We start from the raw sequence: 27162 nt of genomic DNA, 5'->3' as shown, positions 1-27162 counted from the left end.
TACAGTAAACGCAGTTTATTTATAATTGTAAACATTTTACAGTGCTTTTTCATTCTGGTAAGTAGTGGATGATGATGCTGCTATAAAACACATGAAAATATACTGAGTTAGTTTCTATTCAATAGGTATATCAAGAGTGGACACGAGATTCAGAAATGTCACGTTTATCGCCTGCATTATAATACTGTTAAACCGTGTACTTCATTATCACAAGTATTGTTTAACAAGTACCTTATTCTTAATATAGCACAAGTCAAAATGTCCATTGTTATTTACAACTCTACACAAAAAATTCAATAAATATTTTTCAGAAATAAAAATTGCACGAAATATAAAACCATATTTCTTTACAACATTGCTAAACTAAACTACTTTGCATATTTTAAAAGCGACGTTTACCTATCAAATTATATAAAAATAACAATTAGGCTTTTACTACGACTTATCCATTAACATTTGTACATTTCCATAATAATCGTTAAGCACATGCGGGGGTCCCTTTATCGCCCGGACAAGTTCACGCCACTTTTTAATTCAATGTCCACGTTAACCGTGATGGTCACCTCCGAGTCACACTATCACTTATGTCGTACAATATTTGTGCTACAGTCCGTGACGATTCTACATTACTAAGTGCAACATTCGCCAAATGTGGTTCATAATGCCGTAAGTACCTAAAACAGTCGATATAGATTTCACCGAACACACCGCGCCGCCACTTACCTTTTACAGTTGTTGCTGTAAATAACCAGGTTTCTAAGAATTAAAGCTGCTGTCAGCCTCATGCTTTTAGTGACCGGCCCTTCGTTGTCATCCTTGAACAAACAACAAAATAACACCTCTAGAACAACACAAAACTATAATCGCCTACCAACAGTAAAATCACACCAAAAAAAAGCGCAAATTTGATTTTACAGGCATTAAACAAGGCATTTTCACATGCTGGTTCGATATTCAAATTTGTTACTGTATTCTGTGGTCAATTTCTGTGCATCTATACTGAATAGTACAGGAATAATTATTAATATTCTTAAGATAGTGAAAGGAGTTGCTCAGGGTAGCATACATGGCACACTTCTATTACTAATGAAATCATTTTTGATGAACGAGAAAATAAAGAAACTGTTTGTTGCTTGTACTATTCCCTGTTGATACATACAATAGGTGTAGCTACAAAAGTACATTGGGCTATCTTTGTATTTGTTTATAATAATAATAGTCTATTTGATTTCCATTAAAAGCATAAAGTTACGAAAGAAAAGGTTTAAATAAAATTAAAAAAAAAAGGGAGAAAAAGGAAAACAACTACTTTCAGAAACCAAACCACAAGGGGAGGTTCATGCAAGTTATAAAGTTTTCCTTTGGGTGGGGTTAAACACCAGAATCTTTGTAGTCAGTGAAGTAACAAATAAATAGTGAGCAACAACAGTTGTTTGCAGATAATGACAGCTGTTCTGGAAAATGACCGAAATAAATTTATGTTTACCATCCTCGCTTTGAAAATTGATGACTTACACCACCCCTTAATTTCCTCAGAAAAAATGGACCAGTGCTCATCCCACCTTAAGTGAAATATTCAAAACATCACACATATTATGTACACACCATATTTTTCCATGCCCAAATACAATTCATATGAGAGAGAGAGAGTAGTACAAACAACAATGAACATTGAAGCTCCGCCCAGTGAGAAGAAAACACAATACAAACTTTGAATGGGCGGAGATGTTGAGTTGGGCGATGAAATAACAAATAATGAAACAAAAACACCGACAAACGCGTTCGTTTTATTGACTCATTTACATCACAACCTACTCAAAGCAAACCTTCAAAATCCCATTCCAATTACTTATACAAACTCAAATAGAATAAGTTACAAACTAACTAAAAGCAGGCATAAAAGCAACGGACAACTTCACCAACACCTCACCTGCTCAGTAGACGTAGGCCCAGACCTGGGCACAGACGGAGAAGCAGTGACAGTGCCTTGTTTAGCCGTCCCTTGCTGACGTAAGAGGAAATCAAAAGATACAGTAAAGAAAGCGCTCATAGTACCTTTAAACCCCTCACGATAAAATCTTACCTGCAATTCCTTGGGATTCACGAACTCCAAAGCGTGACGTTTGATCGCGTGCAGCGCGGCGTCGGGCGCGTAGCCGGGGTGCGGCGCCACCGGACTAGGAGACGGAGGTTCGGGTTTACCCGTTTGCGATTGATGTTTTCGTTTGACTTGGCTCTGCTTCATCGCCTGCGAAACGCAAGGGTCAACTACGACGAGAGCGCTTCGGCGCGACACTCACCTCCAAGTTACAGTGCTTATCAAAAATGTGCGTCATAAGCGAGAATCGCTTCCGTTTCATGTTGTCGCAGCGGTCCCACTGGCAGGTCAGCTCCTCTTCGGTTTCGGGACAGTGCGCCGCACAAACGTGCAGATAAACCTGATTCGCCGACTTAAATTTAATGTCACTAAAACAAAAGTGTGTCGTGTCGCGCTAATTCGATTGTTAACTTACATTTGACAGTCGCCCCACTCGCATACGAACGGGGTCAAGACGTCCCTTACAATTTTTGGTTTAACGATTGGCTTGGGATCCTCCGGTTTTTTTTCTATTACTGTACAAGTGGTGGGGGCGACGCTTTGGCTAACCGCGACCGAGCCTGTGGTTTTGATAACCGTCGACGTCGGAGTAGGAACAATGTTGGGGGTCGTAGAAGCCGTTTGCAACAGAGGCCTCTGGACTTGAGTGACGACGACTTGTTGCCCTTGGGGTGTGACTACTACTTTGGGATGGTGGGTGGCCGAGGTGTTGGGTTGTTGCAGAATAATAATGGTCTTAGCCGGGGAGCCTTGCTGTTGAGCGGTTTGTGCCACTAAAACCGTCTGCGGTTGCCCGTGTACCATGGCGGTTTGCGATTGCGCCACGACGTAAGCCCCTTGCGTCGCTCCAGTTTGCAGGACGTATTGGCCGGGTTGTGTTGTGCTCGCGACTAGTTGCATTTGGCCTTGTATGCTGGGGGAAAGCAAGAATTGCCCCGTGTTTGCCTGCTGTAAAACCATTTGAGGTCTCTGTTGGGCGGTGTTTTGTACAATAACAGTTTGACCGGCTTTTAATTGTGCACCGGCTGGGAGTACCATCTGATTGGCCTGTTGCGTAACGATTATCTGACGAGGCTGGGCGGAGACTATAACCTGTGGCTACGAATTAAAATCAAACTCCACACGTTTCAGTACAAAAACAAACCTGCGGCTGATCCACAAAGACCGATTGTACGTTGTTATTTTGAATAACCTGCACAACTCCCGATTCTTCGACAGCCTGCTGAGCTTGGGCCTCTTGCAGGAACTCCTCCTCCTCATCCTCGAGAATATCTGCGGCGATATCGGCGAACAATTTGGCGGCGGCGGTGGAAACGGTTGCGGTCGGTTCTTCGCCGTTTGACGAGCTGGATACGGAATCAGGAGCTGGGGAGCTCGCGTTGAGAGATCCGTTGACACCTAACTCGTTCCCCGGGAACCTCATTTTCTTCGGATTGATAACCTCATCCTCTTCTTCGTCATCGGCGCATCGTTTCAGACCGTGTTTCCCTGACAGTTCCTCGACATTTCTTGCGGCCGCCAATGCGACACGATCAATTGTGGCCTCTTTACTGAGAACCTTATCGATATGATTCTCAACCAACTCGAGCCCTTTATCACCAATTCGTAGCTCTTTCGCGAGTAGACCATTTAAAATAGGCGGATCTTTCTCCACCTTTTTTTCAAGTAAATCGGCTAACATTAACGGCTTATTCCTAGATATAACATTTGCACCTAAGCTTTTGAGCGAGTCTTTTGAATTACTGTCATCGTTTAAATTCAACGGATTATCGAGGTTAGGTACGCCGTTGAGAAGCCCCTCAAAGCTGGTGAGACTATTTTCCCCGTCTTCCGTTGAGGAAATACCGACATTGATGCCACTACTCGAGGCTAAGGAGTTATTGCCCGTGGAATCACTGTCATCGTTTTCCATTCGGTGCAAGAGAGCCCGCGAATTACTTAACGGTGCCAGAGGAGGCGGAGGCGGTTGGGGAGGTTCCCTTTTTACTGTGCCAAAATTCGAATTGACAGATGCCGGTATGGACGAGACATCCGTACTGTCTTCGCCGAAAAACTGGCACGTCCCGTTAATGCGGGATGATTTTTTGTCTTCAACTTTTATTTGTGAAACCTTAGAGCTCTGTGGCGTCTGCTGCGCTAAAAGTCTCTGCTGCTGCTGACGTGCGGCAACCTAAGAAAACCGATTTTAGTACCACGATACAGTAACCGGGTGCGTTATGAGTTATTTGATTAACTGGTTAGACACCAACTTCTATAAAACAAATAACTACCACATTTGTTACATGCCCCACAAATCTACAAAGTCACGACAAGTATATTACAATAATTACAATGCGCACAATGTTAATTTGCAACAGGAAGAATTGTTAAATGTCAGATATTTTCCCCTAAAAGTTAAGTGGTAAAGTGTACAATTTCATTCTTCACTTGCTATGGTTTTGAGAAGACAAACACCTTCATGTCCATCACCACTACTCCTTTCAGTCTAAAAACCCATGCTCTGTTGGACCTAGACTCCCTCCACCTTATTCCAAAACAAGTGAAAATAAATTAAAGATCTGGTCATTCCGATGGTTACTATAATTAATGGAACCCTAAAATTGAATTTGAACTGCAAGCTTTTAATTGGTTCGAAACTCATTAAAAAAAATCTAGTGTTAAATGCCACATAAGGTCAAAACTGTTTACAGAGTGAAATACATTTTTTATAGATCTTCATATGTAACCAAACACATTGCAAATAGGTTGCCTAAAAATATTAAGTCAATTAAAATTAATGAAATTAATATTTCTATCTGCTTCTATCACATGGGGAGAGTCCATGCGCACTCTCATACACCCCAAGCAGCTGTTACTGTCTTTCATACGGAACAGTACAATTGTCGCAATTTCAAGTGAAGCGCGAGAGAGAAACATGTATATTGGCCCGTATGAATAAAAGTAAGCAAATGCTTATACTTGCAAAATTCAAAGTAAATACTCGTAAGTGCTCCTTCCCACTGGGCGACTTAGCAGCGCTTCTGAGCAGCAGCACAGGACGCAGTGCAGTGCTGCTAAACAGACCAGCATGAAGGGGCAGTTACGAGTATTTACTTTGAATTTTGCAAGTATAAGCATTTGCTTATTTTTATTCATACGGGCCATTATTTCATGTGACAAGAGGACACAGCGTAACAGCTGCTCGTGGTGTACGCATGCGCTCTTCCCATGTGATAGAAGCAGACAGAAATATTAATTACATTAGTTTTAATTAACTTAATATTTTTAGGCAACCTATTGGCAATGTGTTTGGTTACATATTAAGATTAAGCAAAGGTTAACCTTATGTGGGATCTTGTACATGCAATGTAAAACCATTTAAAATACGCGGGTAAAATTCTACTAAAATTTTTACGTCAATATGGAATGGGAGGAGTTTTAAGTGCAACAGAGTAAACCTCATGATCTACTCTTTTTAAGTTAGCTCCACAATATGAAAAGTATTGATGGCAGAATCAAAATGGTTGCAAGTGAGCCTTTATTATTGGCCTAATGTAAAAAAAAAGTACTCAGCACTTTTCTTACATTAAGTCAGCTTGAGCTTTTTTCAGATTGCTTTACTAACTTATAACTAATGCCAGATAAAATAAAATTAACTTAACAATTAACCACTAATTGACTGGGGCAATCACTACTTTGAACCTTCCACCACAGTTACACAAATAGGCTGTGAACTATTTGATTTTTTAAATATTACAGTGAATGTTGATATACTATGAACCAAATATACTTGGGTATGACTGGTTATTCAGGCAACATCAACTAACAGTTAATTGGCATTTGGTTATAATGAGTAGGTACCGATGTCTCCAATTCTGTCCACAGTAACTTTATAGCGACAGTGGCGACAAAAGGAGCTGAGCGGCCATTTTGAATTGAAATTCAAATTAGAAGTAGGCACCACGCCATACACATATGGCATGTGTTGCGTACACTACAATACAATATTATATAAATATATATATTCGATGCAACATGGCCGCCGATCTCGACAACCAATCAAAAATTAGACATTACTGTCTACTGGGCCTACTGTAATCTGTCAAATTAATGTCACAGACCATGGCTAATTTTACAACAGTAATACCCAAGTATATCTGGCATAGACAATACATGTTCCAAGATGTGCACCCCCAATGAAAAAGCAAATATACATCAATGTGATTTGCACAAAGCACTCTTCGTGCTCGTGCGCCTGTAGGACATGAAGTGTGTGTGTGTGTGTGTGATGGTTTTTTTTCAAAGTTTGGTTGTTAGTGATTAGTATGTTACCTGCACTACAGATTGGCAGTCCATGGAACTCTTCATGCTGATAGAAGACATGCAGTCGTTTACCTTAGTCGCGAGTAAAGTTTTGATGAGTGATGTGTTACTCGGGCTTGTTTGAGATTCTTTACCGCTGTTATTACTATTACCACTGCTGCCAAGTAGAGCTTGACTAAGATGCGGATGTGCCATAACCTTTTACCAAAATTGAAGTATGAGCGATCGTATGGCGGAGGGGAGAGGGAGGAGTTTTGTGAAACATTGCTGATTTGATTTAAAAGCGACAGTGATAGAATAAAGTAATCTAAACCCAACAACAATTACCTGACTTTTAATATCTCCTTTAACAGTCGAGTTAATAACAGTGTTTTCTCGTGATTTTGAAGGCGCACTTAGCTGTGCCTTCAATATTGGTGAAGCGGGAGAGGGCGGAGGAGTATCGGTACTATCGGCATGTAGAGTGATTGTAGGAACTTGGGTTGTTGAAGGGGACGTTCCGGTAGAGGTATTTTGACTTTTACGCCGGACACTGCCTTTAACTGGAGATTGAGTTGTTGACAGGTTAGACATTGATTGAACACTTATTACAAGGGGTTGGACTCGCACCTTTATTCCTTCATAATACTGTGCATCAGTGGCACTTACACCCTTCACTGGATTCGGTCCCACTGTACCACCAAATACTGATCTAAAAAAATTTTAAAAACTCAATTAAGCAAATAGTAAAAGGCATAAATCGTGATTTAGTGTATTCTAATAATCGTCACGCAAATACATGATCTGTGAATTGTAACTAAACATTTACAAAAAAGTTTTAATACAAAATATGAGTTGTTGTAAAATCACCCCACCCAAAAAAACTAACGTCATACGAGATGTTTTAATATCGTCATTGACCTAACCTTGGAAGATACAACTATGCGCAGGCGCCATCTGGACGTGTACAATCTTGACCGATGCGGTTCTAAAACATTTCATGTAACAGGTAGCGAGTGATGGCGCGCCATAGTCATCATCTAGATCAGAGCAGGGTTCCCAATAATTTTAAATTGGAGCGACTACAATCCATAAAAAACCATATTTAATGACTGCACAAATAGTTCAAAACGGCCATAATTAAAATGTTTTAAATTATTATTTTCGAGGACTACTAATAATTGACTTCAATATTTTAAATTGAATTTGATAGAATTTGTCCCTCTAAATTCAATTGTTAATACAAGCGGATGATATACTAATTAATAAATGTAAAGATAACAGTTTGGCACTCATTGAATCTTACCTGTCAAAACGAAAACAAATGATAGTATTAAATAACAAAAGGTCCAAGATCACAGAGATTAAATGTGGGGTGCCACAGGGTTCTGTACTAGGGCCCACTTTGTTTCTAATCTATATAAATGATCTATCAAAATACACACCTACTTTATTTCCAATTTTGTATGCAGAGGAAACCACTTTTATGACAGAAAGTAAAGACTACAATGACCTAATTACCAAAATGGAATTTGTCGAAACACAATTAATTTTTCTGGCCCTAAAATGTATAATAAACCTCCAAACTCTTTTAAGTCTGCTACAATAGATAACTTGAAATTGAAATTAAAAGAAATATTGATGCTAATTCAAGAAACTTTTTACTCGTGACGTTTGCACAATTTTGAAAAATAGAATACATAAATTAATCTGTATGACAGATGTAAAATACTTTTGCATTATTGACACAAAATTGAATTATTATTAATGTCGAAATTTTTCACACAAAAAATTAAAATACCTAATTTTTCAAAATTTCGTAGCATGCTATGGAAATAATCCTCTTTACGCATCAAGTGGAACAGAAATTGTGAGCATACAATATGTCTCTATTACTACAAAAATTCTATAAATAACCATGTTCATTCTACAGACATTGCTCAAATAAGCAACCATTTTGTTCAATGCACCACTGGCAACCAAGATTCAGTGGCGGAGTACCGACCGCTGGTGCCCTGGACGGTCCACCAAAATTGCGCCCTCATACATGCCCCCTACCCTCTTCTCTCATTCGGGATCTAATTAACAGCTTGGTAGGTACCTACAATGAAAACGGATATGTACAGGGTGTTTTAAATTGCTTGTTTTCGATGTTTTTCGGGGATATCTTGAGAACTAAAACCAATGCAGTTTGCACCTTTCATATTTACTTTTCAAAGTTGCATAGATCAACGATCTCAATTTTGACGTACGACTTGCGCGAACATGGCAACAGCGCAAAAGACCAAAAATGCAATAAAAGGTGTTTACTTTGTAACTCAGTTATTTGTGGGAATAATCAAAAAGTAGAAGAATAAACATTAATTTCTAAAGCCTGCTTAGTTTTTAAGGTACACTACCAAAGCTTGTTTTTTCAAAAACCAATAAATTCCGCCCCCTTTAACGCCGCCACTGAAATTACTCCATACACTGAATTTAACAAAACATTTGGCACGCGACAAGCATCAATCATTTTGGTTGAGACTGCAGTGTATCTCAGCTGTTTTTAGAGACTCGCAGTTTTCGCGCCCCTGTGCCGCTTTTTTGTGAAAGTTTTAATAGGAACCTAGAAACGAATCAATCTATACTGCATTCATTTTAAGAAGGTAGCGGGAGAAAGCATAGGGAAGCTTTGACCTTCATTGTGATTGGTTAAAACACGAATCAGTATTACACTGAAACATAAAACGAGTGACAAATTTTGTAAGCTGGTAGTTTATGTTGCCAACTAAACTGCCGAAGTGTCATTAACTGTTAATGTCAAAGATTTATTTCTGTTCGCAGTACTGGATATTTCTTCTTTACAATAATTTGGTGCCGATTTATATTTTTCCTGTGTGTGTTTATCTTCATCTACTACCTTCTTATAATGAATGAAGTATAGCTGCGTTTGTTTCTGAGATACAGGGTGAAAATGAAAAGTTTGACTTTTTGGAATGTTATCATACCTTACTACCCGTGTAAGATAGAAAAAAGGTAAAAACAGATTTTTTATAGAATCCAGTGGCGTAGTCAACACAAATTTTTAAACCACCGTTTCTGAGATTTCATCCAAAGTTGGTATTTTTTAAATGCAACACCCTGTATATCTTAACGTCAAGTTTTTTTGCATTCATTTTTCCGATTAAGTTGATGTCAACCTATCTCTTTTTAAATTTTAGCCCTGAACCAACTAAATCGTAGGCCAACGGTACCCAACCGGTTGGTCGCTACCCATGAGTAGGTCACAGCGACCCAATCCTAAAACTATTGAATTAACCACCACAACAGATCGAAAAAATCTAAACAAAAATCTGGAAACGCTGTCCCATCATCGAAGGCCACGCTACGTGCACACTATTAATAATACTAAGGACGCTCTAGATACCAGTCGGTTTCCTGGAAGGGTACAAAAAGACGCCCTCTAACCACCCACTAACGAAGCACATATGTACTTGCAGTACGTATGTAAGATTTACGACAGATGGCGTGCGCTGATCAGTGAAGATTTTTACCTAGATCTACAAAATCTATAATGTGCATATAGCTGGTCACCAAAGGGCCAAATTTTATATACTGATGGATTGTGATACAATCTCTAGTGAAGCTGTATGAATTTAAGCCTGAAAAATTAAAGTGGTTTCTGTGTACATTCTATCTTCACCTTGTTAAGTGAAGTGAATATGAAATCACTTGTTGCTTATTTTGTCAATATACAGTGTGTCCCAAACCGCGTGGGATTGCATGGGTAACTTTGTTATTATTAAAGATAGACAATTGGTTAAATGGGCCATGTTTTGCAGTTTTAGATGCTTATTTAAAATTTCCTTATGGAAATTCAAAATGTCGCATAGGTTCGACGTTAATTTAAAAAAAAAACTAAAATTGGTCATTTCCTTGAATGTCTTATATCATCGAAAGCATGAGATATAAAAAAAAGTGTTATATAAAAGTGACTGTCTTTGATACGCTTAATTTAGAATTGATGTAAAAAAAAATTCAAGATGGCTACTTATGAGGAACATTTGTAATGCCCAAACCCCCCTCTCATGTGTGCACCCCTGATTTTTTAAACATCTGATGTAATTATTTTCATTGTTTTGTTGCCTCGAATAGATATTGTTTTTTTTTTTATTCGTCACAGACTACTTGATTAAAATACAAAAACCGTTAATATAACTGGTATCTTATTTTCAATCTTATGTTATGATGGCTCGTTGAAAAGAGAATTAAAAAATCTATCAAGTAATCTAAAAATCCAATATGGCGCCCATTTAACTTTAGGAAGTTGGTAAATGTTCCTCAAAAGTGGCCATCTTAAATTTTTTTTTGACATCAATTCTAAATTAAGCGTATCAAAGACAGTAACTTTTATATAAAACTTTTTTTTATATCTCTTATACTTTCGATGATATAAGACATTCAAGGAAATGACCAATTTTAGTTTTTTTCAATTTACGTCGAACCTATGCGACATTTTGAATTTCCATAAGGAAATTTTAAATAAGCATCCAAAACTGCAAAACATTGCCCATTTAACCAATTCTCTATCTTTAATAATAACAAAGTTACCCATGCAATCCCACGCGATCTGGGACACACTGTATATCTACTAACTTTTCCAAATAAAAACCCAAGTTGTTGGACCAATGAGCCGTGGAGTTATTCCGATGAGGAAAAGTGGATCGCCAACCGACAAAGATTGGGAAACACTGTAGCAGGACATGGATTCATGGAGATTTTGTTTTGTTTATTGTATCCATGGTAAATAAAACCAATCAATAACAAAAGTTAAGAAATAAACTTGTGTAATAATGTTAATCCGAGTAAAGGGAAACACTTGGGAAGTTTAGTGATACAGGATGTTCACAAGGAAATGGTAAAATTTCCAAACTTCAAAGTGTTTTTCAAATGGAACTACCATTATTTTATTTCGATATATTCGATTCTCTTCAATTTTTATAAGGGGTGTCTTTAGTTTTTTGGTAATTCAATATTTTTCTCAAAAGTATCTGCCCATTAATTAATTATATCTTCATACACCAGAGTAGGCTGTAATAAAAAACAAAAGAAAACCAGAAAGTAAACAAATGTCGCATGCAGCTCACGAGCCGCAGGTAGCTGACCCCCAACCTAACCTCATACATATAAATTGGTGATGTTTTACAACAAAAAATATCAACTTCTCATATTTTTATTACAAACATTGGTACGGTATGTAACCCAATTGGTAAAAGTGTGAAATCATGTAATTTGCATGACGATTACGCGTGCGCGCACTAAGCAATACTTACCTAACACATCTGGGAAAATGAAGTGGAGCGATAACGCCTCTTCGTCCGATTTTCGCGCACGAATTAATGTAATGCTTGTACAATTCCTGCTGTTCCACTCGTCCGCCGTTACACGGTTCGTACGTGGCACGAATCCACGCCAACGCGAACTGTTCGTTCTCTTGAATTGCCTGCTGATGGGCGTGCTGCTGCTGGACCAACTGTTGAGGTGATATAATTTGTGTAACTTGAGTCGTGGACGTGGTCGTTGCTGTAAGTTGTGATGGTAGGAACGAAAACATACAGAAGGGGGTTAACTTACGTGTCGTCGCTACATGTGTAATGATGACCCGTTGAGGTGCAATTTGTATGTTTCGGGTCGGCGCGCTTGATACAACAGCTTTGGTCGGTGTGGTTTGGATCACGGATGCTGACACCGACACAAGTGTTGTTGTAGTAGTGGAAACGGTCGTTGTTACTGTAGAAGATGGACTTGAAGTGGTGGTAATCGAAGTTGTTGTGGTTGGTGTTGTAGAACTGCTAGCCACCGATACACTTTGAGACACATTGCTACCTCCTCCAGGAACAGTCTCGACCAGTTTCATACCGATGCAAGCTTTCGGCCCGTAACTTTTACCTTCCACTGTGACTAACGATACTAGTGTGTCAATTACGCCGTGTATATTCACAATTAAATTACACGGCCTTTCACCTAACGACGACAAAGAGTACAAACACTCCAAAGTGTAAACTAAAACCATAACGTCTTGCAATGTAAGAAACGAACACACCCGCCTATATACACAAGAATCAAGCGCACGCGCCAATATTTCTTCATTCGCCTCCTTCTGACTAAGTTTATTTAAAGAGTCCAACGAGGCTATGCAAAAGGCGCGATCGTCACTTTCGAGTCCTTTAGTTATAAGCCTCACTAGCGCCATACTGATTTTGTCCGCGTGAAGGTCTTTCATTAAAAACTCGCACGAAATATTTCCTAACATGTCTAAGCCTAAATTTTGCAAGTTCATCCATCGCGCGTTCGAGCACAAGATCAAAAATCGAACAAAAGTCCGATTACTCGATAATACTGGTATGTTTTCCTCTATGAAACTAAGATTCCTCAATATCGAAGCCACTTGAAGCACTCTCTGACCGATATAGTCCTGAGTTCCTAACGCGCGTCCGAGATTGAAGAACTCCTTATCGGACGTACTTTGATAAAATTGAAAAAACTGTCCTTTGCATAAATTTACACTATTGTCGTTCGTGCTATCCGACGATTCTCTTCTGTCCAATGTACAAGATGTCGATGGTGCGAAGGTATTAACTAAAGTATCAGTCTTAAGAATAGAGTTCTCTATTGATTCAGCTGTTGATGTATTTTCTAAATTTGAATTACACTTTATACTAAAATTAGGCGATCGTCTTATGTCCAAGTTTGACGTAACGAAATCATTTTCATTTGTGAGATCCAAACATTCCTCCGTCTCTATTATATCCTTCCAAAAGCTATCTAATGAATGCTGCCTTATCTTGTCGTAACAGTTAGTAAATAGTTGTCGTAGAGAGCCTGGCAAAAGTTAAAAATTGTTAGTCATCTTTTCAGGGCCGGTTGTACCACGTGAACCAATCAAATTGCTTCATTCAACTGAACTTGGGTTGAACTTTCATGGTACAACCAGTACGAAATGAACATGTACAGGGTGTTTCAAATTTACACCAATTTCATCAAATGCTGTAGCACTTAGCTCTTATTTTATTGTAGCAGGAATCATAGAAGGCTAACTCTAGCAAATGCGAATGACACCAATAGTATATTGAAAGACAAGTGTTACAATGCGACCTATTGTAATACGACTATCTTGTGGCACGAGTGTCCACAAGATAGGAGTTTTACAATAAAGCATTGTAACACGTGTTTTTCATACTATTTTTTCTATTTCGGGGCTTTAATTTAATTAAAAAGTAATTATGAAAAATTACAGGAAACTTTAGAATTAATATGTCTTAAGTTGGCAACACCATTTTCGTTGACAAATTTTAAGTAGGCAGCGTGGATAAACACAACACTGACATTTGGAAACTTTAAATTCCGTGAATGTGTAATTTTTTACTCGTAGATAAATTTATTTATGGTGGATGTGTAAACTGCTGATTTGGAATGTATTAAGTTCTTCGTGTACCAAAAATCAAGGAAAATACATAAATTTTATGTAATTTGATTTCACATCCGATGATTTGACGTTGACGTCTTGGCGAACTGCCAACTTAGAGATGAAAAGTTACCAAAAACAATGTTACAATGGAACTCATTGAAACGTTGTTTTTGCCGAAAGTAGTTGCACAAAATTCTCATTGTAACACAGAAATAGAAAAAATAAGTTGCAACACTCTGGTCATAAATTCAGTCACTAAATTATGTTAGATTTCGAGAAGAAGGAATCCAAGGGGCAGAGCTGCTCGCTAGCGTTTCGCTCGAAAAAGCGCTCCAAGTGGAAAAAGAGTTTGCGGGTGATCCGCTCGCGAGCACTTTTCGGAGCGGCCGCTTGTACTTAAAGTGCGGTTTTTCCGTTCATGAGCGTTTTTTTTCTCGCTCGCAAGCTATTTTTTCGTTCGTTAACGCTAAACCGCTCAAGTTTAGGAGTGCTCGGAACTCGCAAGCGGTTTCCCTTTGCAAAACAACTCGATGCTCGCGAGTATTTTTGAGAAAATTAAACCGCTCGGAGCTCGAACGGTCTTTTAGAACACTCGACCCAGCTCTGTCAAGGGATAACACCACTGAACTATAATTATACTGGAACGCGCGCTCCGTCGACCAGCGGGATCCGAGAGAGAAAGAGGGGCACAAGGGGGATCTTTGTCCTACTCTCACGCATGCATAGAGCAGCCTACTTGATATGTTTTGAATTAATGATCAGTTGCCCAATGAGTGACAGTGACAGAAATCCCCCTTGCATTTATCTCTCTCGGCGCGCTACGTTTCTAAGGCACGGACTGCCAGTACGCGTTCCAGTTAAGTATAGTTCAGTGGGTAACACTGTGGTATTTAGTGTATAATTTACAGACACTCATACAGACAGTACCAGCATTTTAAACTGTTTAAATTTATTAAGGGAGTAGGCACCTCGAGAGACACCCCGCCTAAAGGGTGAGATGAACGTCAAGGAAGTGAGGTGAAATTTTAGTTGACACAGATTGTATATCAGGTATTTCTCATTGATATTTCTGATTTAAAATTTTTTTTTCAAATTTGTTTGAGTAAATCGTCCAGGTTGTTCCATACACTGCGCATGTCTGAATTTGGTACGCATTTTTGTAAAAAAAAATATTTTTCATACAAAGAATAGAACTCGAGCCGCTTAGTTGCAAACCCTAAAATTAATAATAATAATAAAAACTTTTATTGGACAACCATATTTCACAATAAAAATAATAAGAAAAACAAAAACAATAAAAAACGGTAAAAAATAAAAAGATGTAACAAAAAAGTGAAAAATTGTAAACAAAAAAAAACGAAAAATTGTACAAAAATGAAAAATTGTAACAAAAAGAAATGAAAAAATGCCACTAGACCATTGGGGCATAAATTACATTGTTACTGAACTGAGTCTGCATTCCTAAATAGTTGAGGAGAAGGGTCAAATATGACATTTTTTTGCATGCACAGTATATGGAAAGGCGTGGGCGATTATATTATCTTGAAACAATAGAAAAAAAACAATAATGAAAACGAGAAGCTGCTGTATGTTCATTGACAGATATAAAGAACTAAAAAAAAATATTTGACTTCACTTTGAAAATGCATTATTTGCGCCAAGAAAATGTTAACGTATAGTGAGCTGACTAAAACAAAGAAATTTAGGTGCGGGAGCGGTACGAGTTCCTTGACTTTGCCTGGAGTGGAAATGAAAAATTCATGACATACGAAATTCACACAAGTCTAAGCTGTATTTTTCATGAAAAATTCACCTCCAGGAACATCTGACAAATCGCAAATTTGGATGTCAAAGAAAATTCGCAACATGCCACAGAAATTAAATGACAACGAACAAGATTTTGTTTGGGGGGGGCAAATATTTTGAAAACAAGTGACTAATTTACGGGGGGTTCTTGTAGTCAAAGTGTGACTAACGAATTTGAATGACTGAATTTGTGCGCTTAACTCATTTCAAATACACTTACTATGATTGTAAATGCCTGTGTGAGCGAGAAGGTGTTCGACTATCCTCGGGTACTTCTCCAACTTGAGGGTGTGCCGGCTGTCGTTGGAAAGTAAGGTGCATACGTTAATTGCGAAATCTTGCTCGTTAGGTAATGGCGATAGAAGCGATAGTACCAGTCGGTCAAAATCGGATTGTTTGTACAGATCGGTCGAGAGGTTATTGTACTCCCTTGTCGATTCTAAAATAAAGAGGACAGTACTGCACCGACGAGACGAGTCGGCAAAACTAACCTGCTATGTTATGCTGCTGGTAATTATAACTTAACGGTACCGAATGTAACGCACGCGCCGACCACCTCTTGTGCCTACTCTCTTCGTCCTCGTCACTGCCTCTATCCACCTCCTCGCCAAGAAAATGCACCTTTTCCCATCGATCCAAGTACCTTTAAAATTGCGGTCAACACGCTTTAATTATTACGAAACCGATTTACTTACCTAAGGTAGAGCTGTTTGAGTCCAACGCCAGCGTTAATGCACCTACTGGGCAGCTTAAATTGTTGAAAGAGCTCCGACCACGCATTCTTGGAGTTAACCTGAAAAATAAACGGAATATTAAAAAAAAATGGATCACCCAAATGTTTCTTATGAAACCAATTTTTCAGCACAACAGTTCAAAAATCGTCATTCTGAAATGCACTTGTATGCGACCTAAGACCCTAGAGGCCCTAAACCATATACAAGGTCGCTGATAAGTTTGAAAACGGTCAATTATCGAAGATATCGAAAAAAGTTTCCGGATTTTTCAATGTCTAAGGTAGTAATCATTTTAATTATTATACATGGTTAATCATAAAGGTGTGGCACACTCAAATTGCATTTTTTTACACCCTATACATTATTTGATATTTCAATTCTTCTTTTAAAATCTGTAAGAAGCATAATGTACAGGGTGAATCAACGATTGAGAGGTCACCTAATGTTTTGAAGATAAGATTTTTCGTTACAATATTTTTGTATTATGATATGGTTGGAATTAAAAATAGTTTGAAATACATATACAAGGTGCGTTCACAAAGTAGGGCGCTAAAAAAGTGCATTTAAAAAAATGTATTTAAATGCATTTTTTAATTCTATGAAAAATTTTGCAAGCATCAGTTTATTTTCAAAATTACTACTTAAATTTGGATTCCAGCCTCTATATCTTTTACCCTGGATAAAGTAAAAGCCAACTAAATAGATTTGCTATGAAAAAAATAAAAATAAATTTACAGGGTATTTCAGCTTTATTAAATGAAGCACCCCGGAGTACCCTTATATTTTTTTAGGATTCTAGCTCCTCCAAAAACCTTCCACTTTTCGTTCTATACTCATATCTAATTGTTTTCAAAATATCTTGGTTTTCCTGGTTTTTATATTCTAATCTTATTTCTATACAGGGTGTTACACATAAGTATGTAAAAAAAATTTGGATGGTAGAGGGGATCAAAACCAGCACTAGGTTTTCGAGTATGCCCTTTCCGATTTTGATATAAATCACCCTGTATAACAATTGTAATTTCGTTGAAAATATGGGCGTTAATAAACCTACCATTTCCATCCACACACTTAATGGCCTACCCTGTATTTTCCCCAATAATTGACTTTGGTTCAATGACCAATGCTGTTTTACTATGAAAAAGGAAATGATCTGGTTTCTATAATTATGAATACTGTCACTGTCTATATCAAAATATGTCAAGACAATTGAAAAACATTTTTATAGTAGAGATCGTTATCGCACCGCGGAAAATAGGTAGCTCTAATTAAAGTGGAGGCCAAAACGAGTGATTCATAACGTAGCGGCACTGAACTTAAGCCGTTACGGTGTAGTTTGTAGAAGCGGAGCAGTGCGTGCGTTTCAAACGCCGACGTGCGATTAGTACGATAGGTTTAGAAGCATAGAGCAAATGGGATGAGGCGCAAGAAAACCGACCAGTTTCTATGGCAATCGGCAGCTTCATTCCCGAACTCGGCAGGTCTGTTTCGCATCGACGCATTCACAAACTCCGGCAGATTTCATTGTAATTTTTACGATTGCGACGATCGCGAGGAGGGGAGGGGAGCAGCTGTAACATCAGTCGATACGCTCACTTTTGTTGTATTATTGCACTTTACATTCCCGATATGAGCGTTACGCATACCGTAGCCGCAGTAAATTATTCTCGAAACGTCGTCGGCGGCGCGCTCTCACGTTAAAATAGGCTAGATGTATTTTGCGAAATTCACCGATGCTCATTTTTTTCCAAACGAAATTAGTTACAGGTTACGGTTTTTTGTTTTCCAAGGCCATCGCAGTTTGTTTATGGAAAAATATCACCCACGACGTTTCTTCCAATGATCTATTTTATTTTTCTACTCGCAAATGTTTCGACATGCATTGCCGATTTTTTTAAAGATCCGCCTCGTTTCGTCCGATATCTACAGTTTTATGGACATTAGAATGAAAGGTTAATTGAACACTAGCATTTTTTCCAAACAAGCCAGACTAAACATACACATAAAACAACAACAAAATTCCGAAACAGCTTTGCATGACTGCCTGTGTGTTTTTGTCGATCTCATTTCCTCCTTTAAAATGTTCCCTTGACCACTTGACCAGGTACAGTAGGCGCTCGGTAATCCGGCACACCCAGTAGTCCGGAATACTAACCCATAATCCGGCACTACCTATACTTTTGTATACACTAGTGCCGGATCAGGGAGGGGTTGAGCTTATTTGCAAAACGACGAGTCTTTTTGCTTGTGTTGGCGTCTATGGCTCAATTGATTTTCTGTTTTGACAATTGCATTGGCACAAATTGCTAACGTGAGAAAACAGTCAATAGGAACACACTGTATATACGTAAAAATCGTAAATACACGCTACCTCGGACAAATTTGCTGGAAAATGGAAACTAGGGCGGTTTGCGCGGGCGCACCAACCTGTTGAAAGCAACAGTTTCTAACTTTTGTTTTTTTTTGTGCGCCGTATATCCTTGTATACAGAGTCCTGCGACAGTGCGTCCATGTTTCCTGGCTCATGCATAAAAAAAATACAAAAACCTTTTGTGCAAATGTCAACTACAGATGGTTGGGCATCTATAAAAATTATTTTTGAATGTACAGGGGGTCCCATTTTTACGGTGTGAATAAATAACTGATTTTTTTTATGTAGAACACCCTGTATTACATGTTTCGATGCCATCTCTACATTGAACGCTATTCACTTTTTGATTTTTTGTTAATGTTACCATCTTATTAATTTTTTTCCGAATAATTCTCCATAAGCAGGCCTCACTTTGATGAACCATAGCGACCTTGTGTTTTGAAGTTGGATAATGAGATAGATAGATTTAGTGATACAGGGTGTTCAGAAGGAAATGGTAAAGTTTCCGAATTTCAAATTGCCACAACTATTTTGTTTTCAAATGGAGTACCACTATTTTATTTCGCTATTCGATAGTCTTTTGTGTTCTTTCTTTTCAATTTTTATAAGGGGTGTCTTGTGCTTAAACCCCCTAGTTTTTTGGTTATTCAATATTTTTCACGAAAGTACTTACCTATTAATTATTTATTTATTTATACTTTATTAGATAATATTTACAAAGAAATTCTTATCTAAGAGGCGAGGTATCGGTACTAACCGTTTTTCAACCCTACCAACATGTTTATACACCGGAGTAGGCCGTGATAATAAAATAAAAAACAAAAGAGTGCCAGAAAGTAAACAAGTGTCACAAATTAATTATTTGGTGCAAGTGTACTTCGTATTTCATAATAAAATAAAAATAATTAAAAAGGTGAATTTCGAAAAAGATGAACTAGTTTTTTTAGATAATTGAAAAGAACACAAAAGGCTATCGTATAGCGAAATAAAATAGTGGTAGTTCTATTTGAAAAAAAAATAGTAGTGGAACTTTGAAATTTCCTTGTGAACACCCTATATCATTAAATCCAACTTTCTTATTATCAAGATGTTGCCTTTTATTCTGATTAACAATAATGATCAAATGTTTTTCTTGAATTCCAAATCAAGGTAGCTACGATTCATCAAAGCGCGGCTTGTTTATGGGGAATTTTTCGGGAAAAAAATTAATAAGATGACAACATTGACAAAAAATAAAAAAATGAATAGCGTTAAATGTCGAGGTTAAATCGAAACATGCAAAAATATACAGGGTGTTTTATTTAAAAAATCAGTTATTTTTTGACAGTGAAAGTGTAAAAAAAGCGGTAAAACATGTTTTTTATTTAGCGCACTTTCGGTTTATTCGTTCGAATGGTGCTCCCTATACATTTTTACACTTTTGAATTTTACGAACAGTTTGTTTTCCATAATTTATACGAAGGGTGAAAAAGTAATTAATTAGCCGATAACAGAACAAATTATAGTACTTTTTTTACAACCGTAGATTGGTAAATGATGTAGTCATTTGCAAAGTATTTACGGGGCGCTTCGAAAAAATTTAGTTAACGATATAAAACAAATACTTATTGATAATTCCATTGTTTAAAGTATACCGTGTTACTCATTTAGAAGTAGACAGGGATTTCCTATGTCTATTTTTAAATGACAAAAAAACTTTTCTGAAAGACGACTAATTTTATAAAACTAAAATAACATGCGCACGCATTCTGAATTTTAATAAAAGCGACAGTAAATAGTATGCTTTTAGGTTACGATGAAAAGATATTAAATTTGACCGCTATTTCCCCCCTAAGCTTCTTATGGGATTCCCTTCCACAAAGATTAAAATGTGCATCGGATGTAAAAACCACTAATTGTAAAGGAATCAACACAGAGAGTAAGTCTTTTACGCTCCATAAACTGTTACCGGCACTATACCAATTGACAATATCAACTTTTTCTTCAGTTGAATACATCGCACGAACGAAAATAAAAATACGGAAGCGAAAGCAATCCAATTAATGAATATGACAGCCAGATCTTCATTTGTTTTAAGAAGTTGCATAAAATTAGGCGTTTCTAAGAGTTTTTAAGTAGACAGAGGGAAAACAATATACACAAATCCCCTCGCAAATCCCTATGTCTACTTCTAACTAAATATCACTGTATACATAATACATATGTGGTATTAGATAAATGAGGAAAAATAAGATTCTAATAATCTAGAGCCAATGAAGAACGATTGTGCTCTTATTCATTGCCACCTAAATAAAAAAAAAAAAAATTTAACTTTTCGACCAATCTAGCATAAATTATCAAAACCTACGATCAAGTGTACAATTGTCCGAAGAGTCCTAAGAAGTGTCTGTCATTTCAATTTTGAAATTCAGGGTCACTTGATGAAGTGGTATTTCGAACATTCAATTGTTTTACTCATAATTGTCATCCTCCAAACTGCAAATTCTGTTCTGAATTGTTACAAAATATATTCGGTTTTTAAATTTTCATTTCTTTTTAATTTTTCGTATTTTTTGAGTTTTACTATTTTTTTTTACTCGTGTAAATTTTTAAATTTTTGCTTCAATTTTTAGGAATACCGCTGCGTCATATAAAAATGTACTAAATTGTCAGACTTCTTAATTTAATTTTATATGTGGTACTTATTCTTATTATTTACAAACTTCGTTACATACCTACTGAGTGGGTTAATAAACATTTGCGGGAAATGCAATAAAAATCATAATTCTCAATTAAAGAATGCCTTTTCAAATTTCGCCAGGGTATCCTCCTCCATTAAATAAAAGTTGATACGTTGATACTCTACTTTTGGGATTTTCCACTACAAAGTAAAGGCTGGGAATTTTCCAAAATAATTTGAATATAATAAATCCGATCCATGACCTACGCCAAGCAGTTTTGACGACGAGGATAGTCAAATTATACCGTAGTATAATAATGACGCAAAAATCTCAGTTCCGCTTTCATTAAGCGACAGAGCACGGCTTCACTTCCAGCGTGTTGATATTTATTCAGAAGGACGGAACGGGAGAATCTGAGCGCTTCCAGCTGGCTTGCCACTATTTCGCAACGCGTGCGTTCGGAGCAAGTGCCGCTTCCTTCCCGTGTGTCCGCTCAGTAGGCAAAAGTGAAAGGACCTGCCCTCAGTAGGCCAATGTTCCTAGCGCTACCTTGAACTCGTTATTTTTAGACTTTCGCCCCATACCCGTGTGCCGATGAACGGCGCGGTAATTTACAAGCGTCGCCGTCAAGTAAAGCGTCTCTCGACAGATTTCGAAAACCTTGAACGTTCCTAGTTCCGATTGCAACAATTTTAATTTAGAAAATGTTGCGAAAGGTTTCCGCTCTTCCGATATTATAAGTGACTGAGTTTGCGACATGCTGCCTTCTAATTAGCAGCTGGGGATTATAATGTATTCATCTTCTCAACGAATAAGCGGTATTTATTTACTGCGATAATAATGATTGGAAATGAATTGAAAGCAACTGTCAGTCATGGTGCACCGCATGCCTTTGATTTTGGACCAATGTTGTTTAACAAATTTAAGTGCATTTATTTGGCACAATAAATAACTGCGATCTCTAATCTGCAGTGGAAAATCTCTATCAAAGATTAGCGACGGTGTCTTGATTTGATGAAGTGCCCTTCAAAAATAATCATATCGATTCTAAAAATAGCATCCAATAACACTAGGATGTTTATGTACAAAAACCATTAATTGTATTGATCAAGAGAAATTGCAAGTTAGTCTTTAATGTGACCGATCTCGTCACCGTCTTGCATTATTCGCATACTATCCAACATTCTGAGCTGCACTGAGAATAGAACCGAGATGTAGGTCTCTGAAGCGATTTTTATTAATAGAAACCGAAACGTTATTTTATTATGTTGCCGTTCTATTTTTGAGGTGATCCTAAAGCAAACGGTATCTTTGCACTTTCGCCTGTTTATATTTAAAAAAAAGCGCGCATTTTTTGTGTAACCTCCCATCGGCACGCGGCAAGCTCCGTTTTGCGAATTGTGTGTCGAACAGATCACGTCAGTGTTTATTGTGGTCGATAATTCGTGGACTCCCCAAATACGCGAACAATTCGCGACAGGGAAAGCTGCGCGCACGTGCGTGTCATACCTGACGGGAACCACCAGACGACCACTGCAGCAGCATGCAGTACAAACTTCAGATTTCCACGCAAAACTATCTCAAAGTTAGCTTGTATAAAAAAAAAGACAACTGGTATCGATTAAAGAGATAGCCAATCAAAAATTTAAATGACACCGATTCAAAGATCAATTTTTCATAATAAGACCACTTTAGTTTTTATTCCTCGGAAGATATTCCATACTTAACTACTTACAGCATTAATTTGGGAACGTATTTGTTGACCCACCCTGTGTGTAAAATATTTATAATTTTTTTACCCAGATGTCTTCGTGGACATCCGTACGGATAGAGGAAGATTTTTCCTCCACATCGATTGTGGGCTTTTAAGTACGTCCATGAGTTTCTTCTTGTTTGCTCGTCTCCTCCCTCTAGTTTCAATCTATCAGCAGAGGTAGGAGGAGATCTTTCCAGATACAACCACGAGAGCCCCGATTTGATTCTCGGTTTTGGCGTTGAAGCTTTTGATAAGTGTAAAGGGGGTCATGCGATTCTTTTTTTAGGGTTCCATCGAGTACTTTGCTCTATTCTTCTAAAAGTATGAAGCGATTCGGACCGAATCAAATGTCTTTTCGCTTTTGTGCCTTTTCTAGACATACGCAAAGTTTTTGTTTTAAAAAATTATATTTTCGAACACATTTCGATTCCTTCCGAAGATATGGTTCATTTGTTCGAAATTCCCCTTTTTAATTAATCTTATTTGTTTACGAAATCAAAGGTACACTTGCAGCAAATAATTATCTAATTTGTGACACTTGTTTACTTTCTGGCATTCTCTTGTTTTTTTTATTATAGCAGCCTACTTAGATGCATAAATACGTAATTAATGAATGAGTAGGTACTTTTGTGAACCAGGGCACCCCTTATAAACATGGAAGAGAACACAAAAGACAATCGAATAGCGAAATAAAATAGTTTTGAGCAAATGGCATTGAAAATATGCAGGATGTTCTATTTAAAAATATCAGTTATTTATTGACATCGTAAAAATGGGACACCCTGTACATTCAAAAATAATTTAAGTAGATCCGCAACCACCAATATTTTTTACCAGGTACCAGCTTTGTAGGAAAAACCGACGCACTGTTGCAGGACCCTGTATATAGCCAAATACTATAATATTGAATCAAAAATTTTTTGTGGCTCTTTAAAAACTGGGAAATTTAGTAAATTGTAATTTTTGGCTCTTCCGTTTCAATAGGTTGCCGACCCCTGCCGTAGACCCCTACTCTAACCTACTGTACCGAACATTCCATAAATCTCCATAGACCTCGAGGAGCCATGAAAGATTAGTCATCGGAAGTGACCTTTCCGAGAAATATGACCTGTTTTTTTCGAAAACATTCTACAATAGTTGGATCCCTTCGGAAGCGCTCGAGATCTTTCTTTGCTATATAAGCAAACGAATTGCGTTTCAAGACAGTTCTAATTTCGACGCCGTAGTAATAAACGGTTCGCGCTGTTATAAATTGTGTTTTCGTGAGTGACAAATAATGTTACTGTTATAAATTCATTGTTAATTATTTGGAAATAAATAAACGACATAATTAAATTTACGTGTCACTATTTTTACTTTAATTGATAGATGTCCGATCGTAAAACTTCACGATCCGAGTTCAAAATTAGGGGGTTTCATTCAAAAGTTGGAATCCTCATCCTCATCCTCAAGGTAACCGATTAGCGGATTAGAGTTCTTAGAAGACAAATGGAAAAGTGCGAACGATCCAAACCACAATTTTTCAATTTTTTAAGAAATTAACACTTTCTGAAGGGAAACCAATAGCTCCAGATTATCTATGATTTTTAAGTTCATAGCTTCCTACTTTTAAGACCTTAGTAAAATGTGAATCTATAGGCGCTCGGAGGACCATTTATCGCTCTCGTGAAGTTGGCCGCGAACAATTTTCGGCTTGAAAATGAACCAATGTATCCGGTTCTGATTTCAAAGTACTACAATGTGACAAAACTTGCTTCCATTGTACCTACCTCTGCCTTTTTCGGAAAATTTGATTCAAAAAAATCACCGCCAACTTCACACGAGCACAGGAAACATTTTGAATAAATTGTAAACCTATGAATGTGCCGTGTGTCCTATTTTAGTTGAGACTGTACAAAGAGAATCAATGTAGTGGCTACGTTTGCTTCTAAGATACAGGGTGAAAACGAAAGTTTAACTTTTTGGGGTGTAAAGGTAAAGGATGTAAGGTAAAAATTGCCTATTTCAGATATTTTACGTAGAATCCAGTGGCGTAGTAAAAAAAATTGGTGTACCTCCTTTTCTGAGATCCAAAGGGCAAAGTTAGTATTTTTTTAAATGCACACACAACATTGATTCATAGCGGCTGTCTTAGTTACCATGAATACAATAAACAAAGCAAAATCTCCATGAATCCATGACTACAATTTAAAAAAATATAGGTTGCAATACATCAATATAATCAGAAAAAAGAATGCAAAAAATTGACGTTAAGCTGCAGAGTCTCGTGCAGAGTGTTGCATTTGAAAAATAGCAACTTTAGGTCAAAACTCAGAAAAAGGGGGTGCACACATTTTTTTTTACTACGCCGCTGTATTTTACGTAAAAATATCTAAAATAGGCGGTTTTTACTTTTTTTTTAATTGCTCCAAGTGCTGTGTGGCGGTATTTCAAGAAAAATAAAATTTGCAATGCAAAAATTATGCACGTTTTGTAACAACAAAAAAGGAAAACACAACTTCCCTAAATTGCGAGTTAAATTGAGAACCAATGACACACATTGTTTCAATGTCCACATCTCAAACTCAACAAGGGGTACCGCAAGGGTCCATCATAGGACCAGTATTATTTATACTGTAAGAAATAATATTGGAGATTTACCGGCCAACACTAACTTTACTATGTGTACTGATGATTTTTCCATGAAAATGACAACTTCAGCTCAGAATCAAAATACACTGAATAGTGTTACTCGGTGGTACGACCACAATAACCTTGTAAACATGTCAAAAACAGCATCAATGACCTTCACAATCGTATGATAATACACATCGTTTCGGGATTTAAATATTTTCGGGTTTCCGTGAGGTTAACCGTTTCTTTAGAACCGGATTTTCGGAAAAGGTTAAGAATGCAATGGAACCTAGTGCTCGAGGGGGTAACATTTTCTCAAATTTTGTGACAGTATTGCGACAATCCCCATGATTTCCCTACGATTGCGACCACAATCCGGCGATTGCGATGCGATTGTCGGATTTTAGAGGATTGCATTGTGATTGCATGTGATTATGAATGACTGCAGACGATTGTGGGTGACTGACAAAGATTTCTGGTAGCTGCTCAAGTTGCTATACACTCAAATCATACACACCGAAAGACAAACTAAGTGCCATGTGCTCTTTTTGGGCCAATGTTAAAAAATGGCACAATCAAAATTTGAAAACATTCGCTCGCTTACAGAGATACAAGGGAAAATCAAAAATTGTCAATATCAGAATGAAAAGAGACACGAAAAGATGTTTATTACAAAATTACTTGCTGGTTAATCGGTCGTTTTCAAAATAGGTTACATATACGATGTCCGCAAAAAAGTTACTGGACTTAACCTCATTTTTTAAATAGAACACCCTGTATGTTTTAATCTAAAAAGATAGCGTATTAACATTTCCTTTTTTAATATATAACGCAATCGCAATAGATAGGGAAAACAAAAAATTCAAAATTATTAAAAAAGAATTAAAACATTTAAGAAAGGTTCAAATATTAAAAAACAACAAAAAAATTAAACATTTTGAAATTTTTTGAAAAATCTAATATCGCACTTTTTAAATTTCTTTAGTGTTATATTTCTAGAAAGTGAATTCCAGAGCATTCCACTTAAAAATAATGACGTTAGGTCTCCGGTTAGGTTCTATAACTTTTTTACCTGATCCCGTACACTTATTTTAAAACGGCACATTATTCAACAGTCTTATAAAGAAACTTGTAAGAAAAATCTTTCTATGTCTATGGTTCATTCTGAGATTTATAATTTTTTGAATTTCCTACGTCCATTTTTAAATTGAAATATTTTAATCAAACACTAACATATTAAGAACCTCTTTTCCAAAATATAACATTACAAAAATTCCATATTGATTTCAATAGATTCAAAAGATTTAAAAAACCGAAAGATTCAAAATTTTTTTGAAATTTTGTTGTATTTATCAAATCGTTTGACCTTTTTTTAAATCTTTTTTGAGCCCTTTTT

The 27162-nt window shown here is 37.1% G+C and overlaps 1 protein-coding gene across 6 annotated transcripts in view; it reads right to left on the bottom strand.

Moving 5' to 3' along the window:
- The window catches only part of LOC116167980 (AT-rich interactive domain-containing protein 2-like), a 30117-nt gene continuing 2955 nt past the window's right edge, over positions 1–27162 (bottom strand). Inside the window, exons 3-16 of one of the 6 annotated variants that reach the window (XM_031483607.1) lie at positions 16328–16425; positions 16124–16275; positions 15853–16071; positions 11993–13240; positions 11692–11941; positions 6728–7091; positions 6410–6598; positions 3243–4268; positions 2514–3196; positions 2301–2466; positions 2084–2248; positions 1931–2005; positions 724–815; positions 1–674 (exon numbers count right to left, since the gene is read on the bottom strand). In XM_031483607.1, the coding sequence (XP_031339467.1) occupies positions 560–674; positions 724–815; positions 1931–2005; positions 2084–2248; positions 2301–2466; positions 2514–3196; positions 3243–4268; positions 6410–6598; positions 6728–7091; positions 11692–11941; positions 11993–13240; positions 15853–16071; positions 16124–16275; positions 16328–16425 (4842 nt within the window). In that variant the 3' untranslated portion in view covers positions 1–559. The remainder of the gene's footprint in view (positions 675–723; positions 816–1930; positions 2006–2083; positions 2249–2300; positions 2467–2513; positions 3197–3242; positions 4269–6409; positions 6599–6727; positions 7092–11691; positions 11942–11992; positions 13241–15852; positions 16072–16123; positions 16276–16327; positions 16426–27162) is intronic. The other 5 variants (XM_031483608.1, XM_031483609.1, XM_031483612.1 and 2 more) reach the window with 5 other exon arrangements.

This window comes from Photinus pyralis, unplaced genomic scaffold (genome assembly GCF_008802855.1).
Source record: "Photinus pyralis isolate 1611_PpyrPB1 unplaced genomic scaffold, Ppyr1.3 Ppyr1.4_LG4, whole genome shotgun sequence".
NCBI classification, from domain to species: Eukaryota; Metazoa; Arthropoda; class Insecta; order Coleoptera; family Lampyridae; genus Photinus; species Photinus pyralis.
This window is presented reverse-complemented; position numbering and strand designations above follow the sequence as displayed.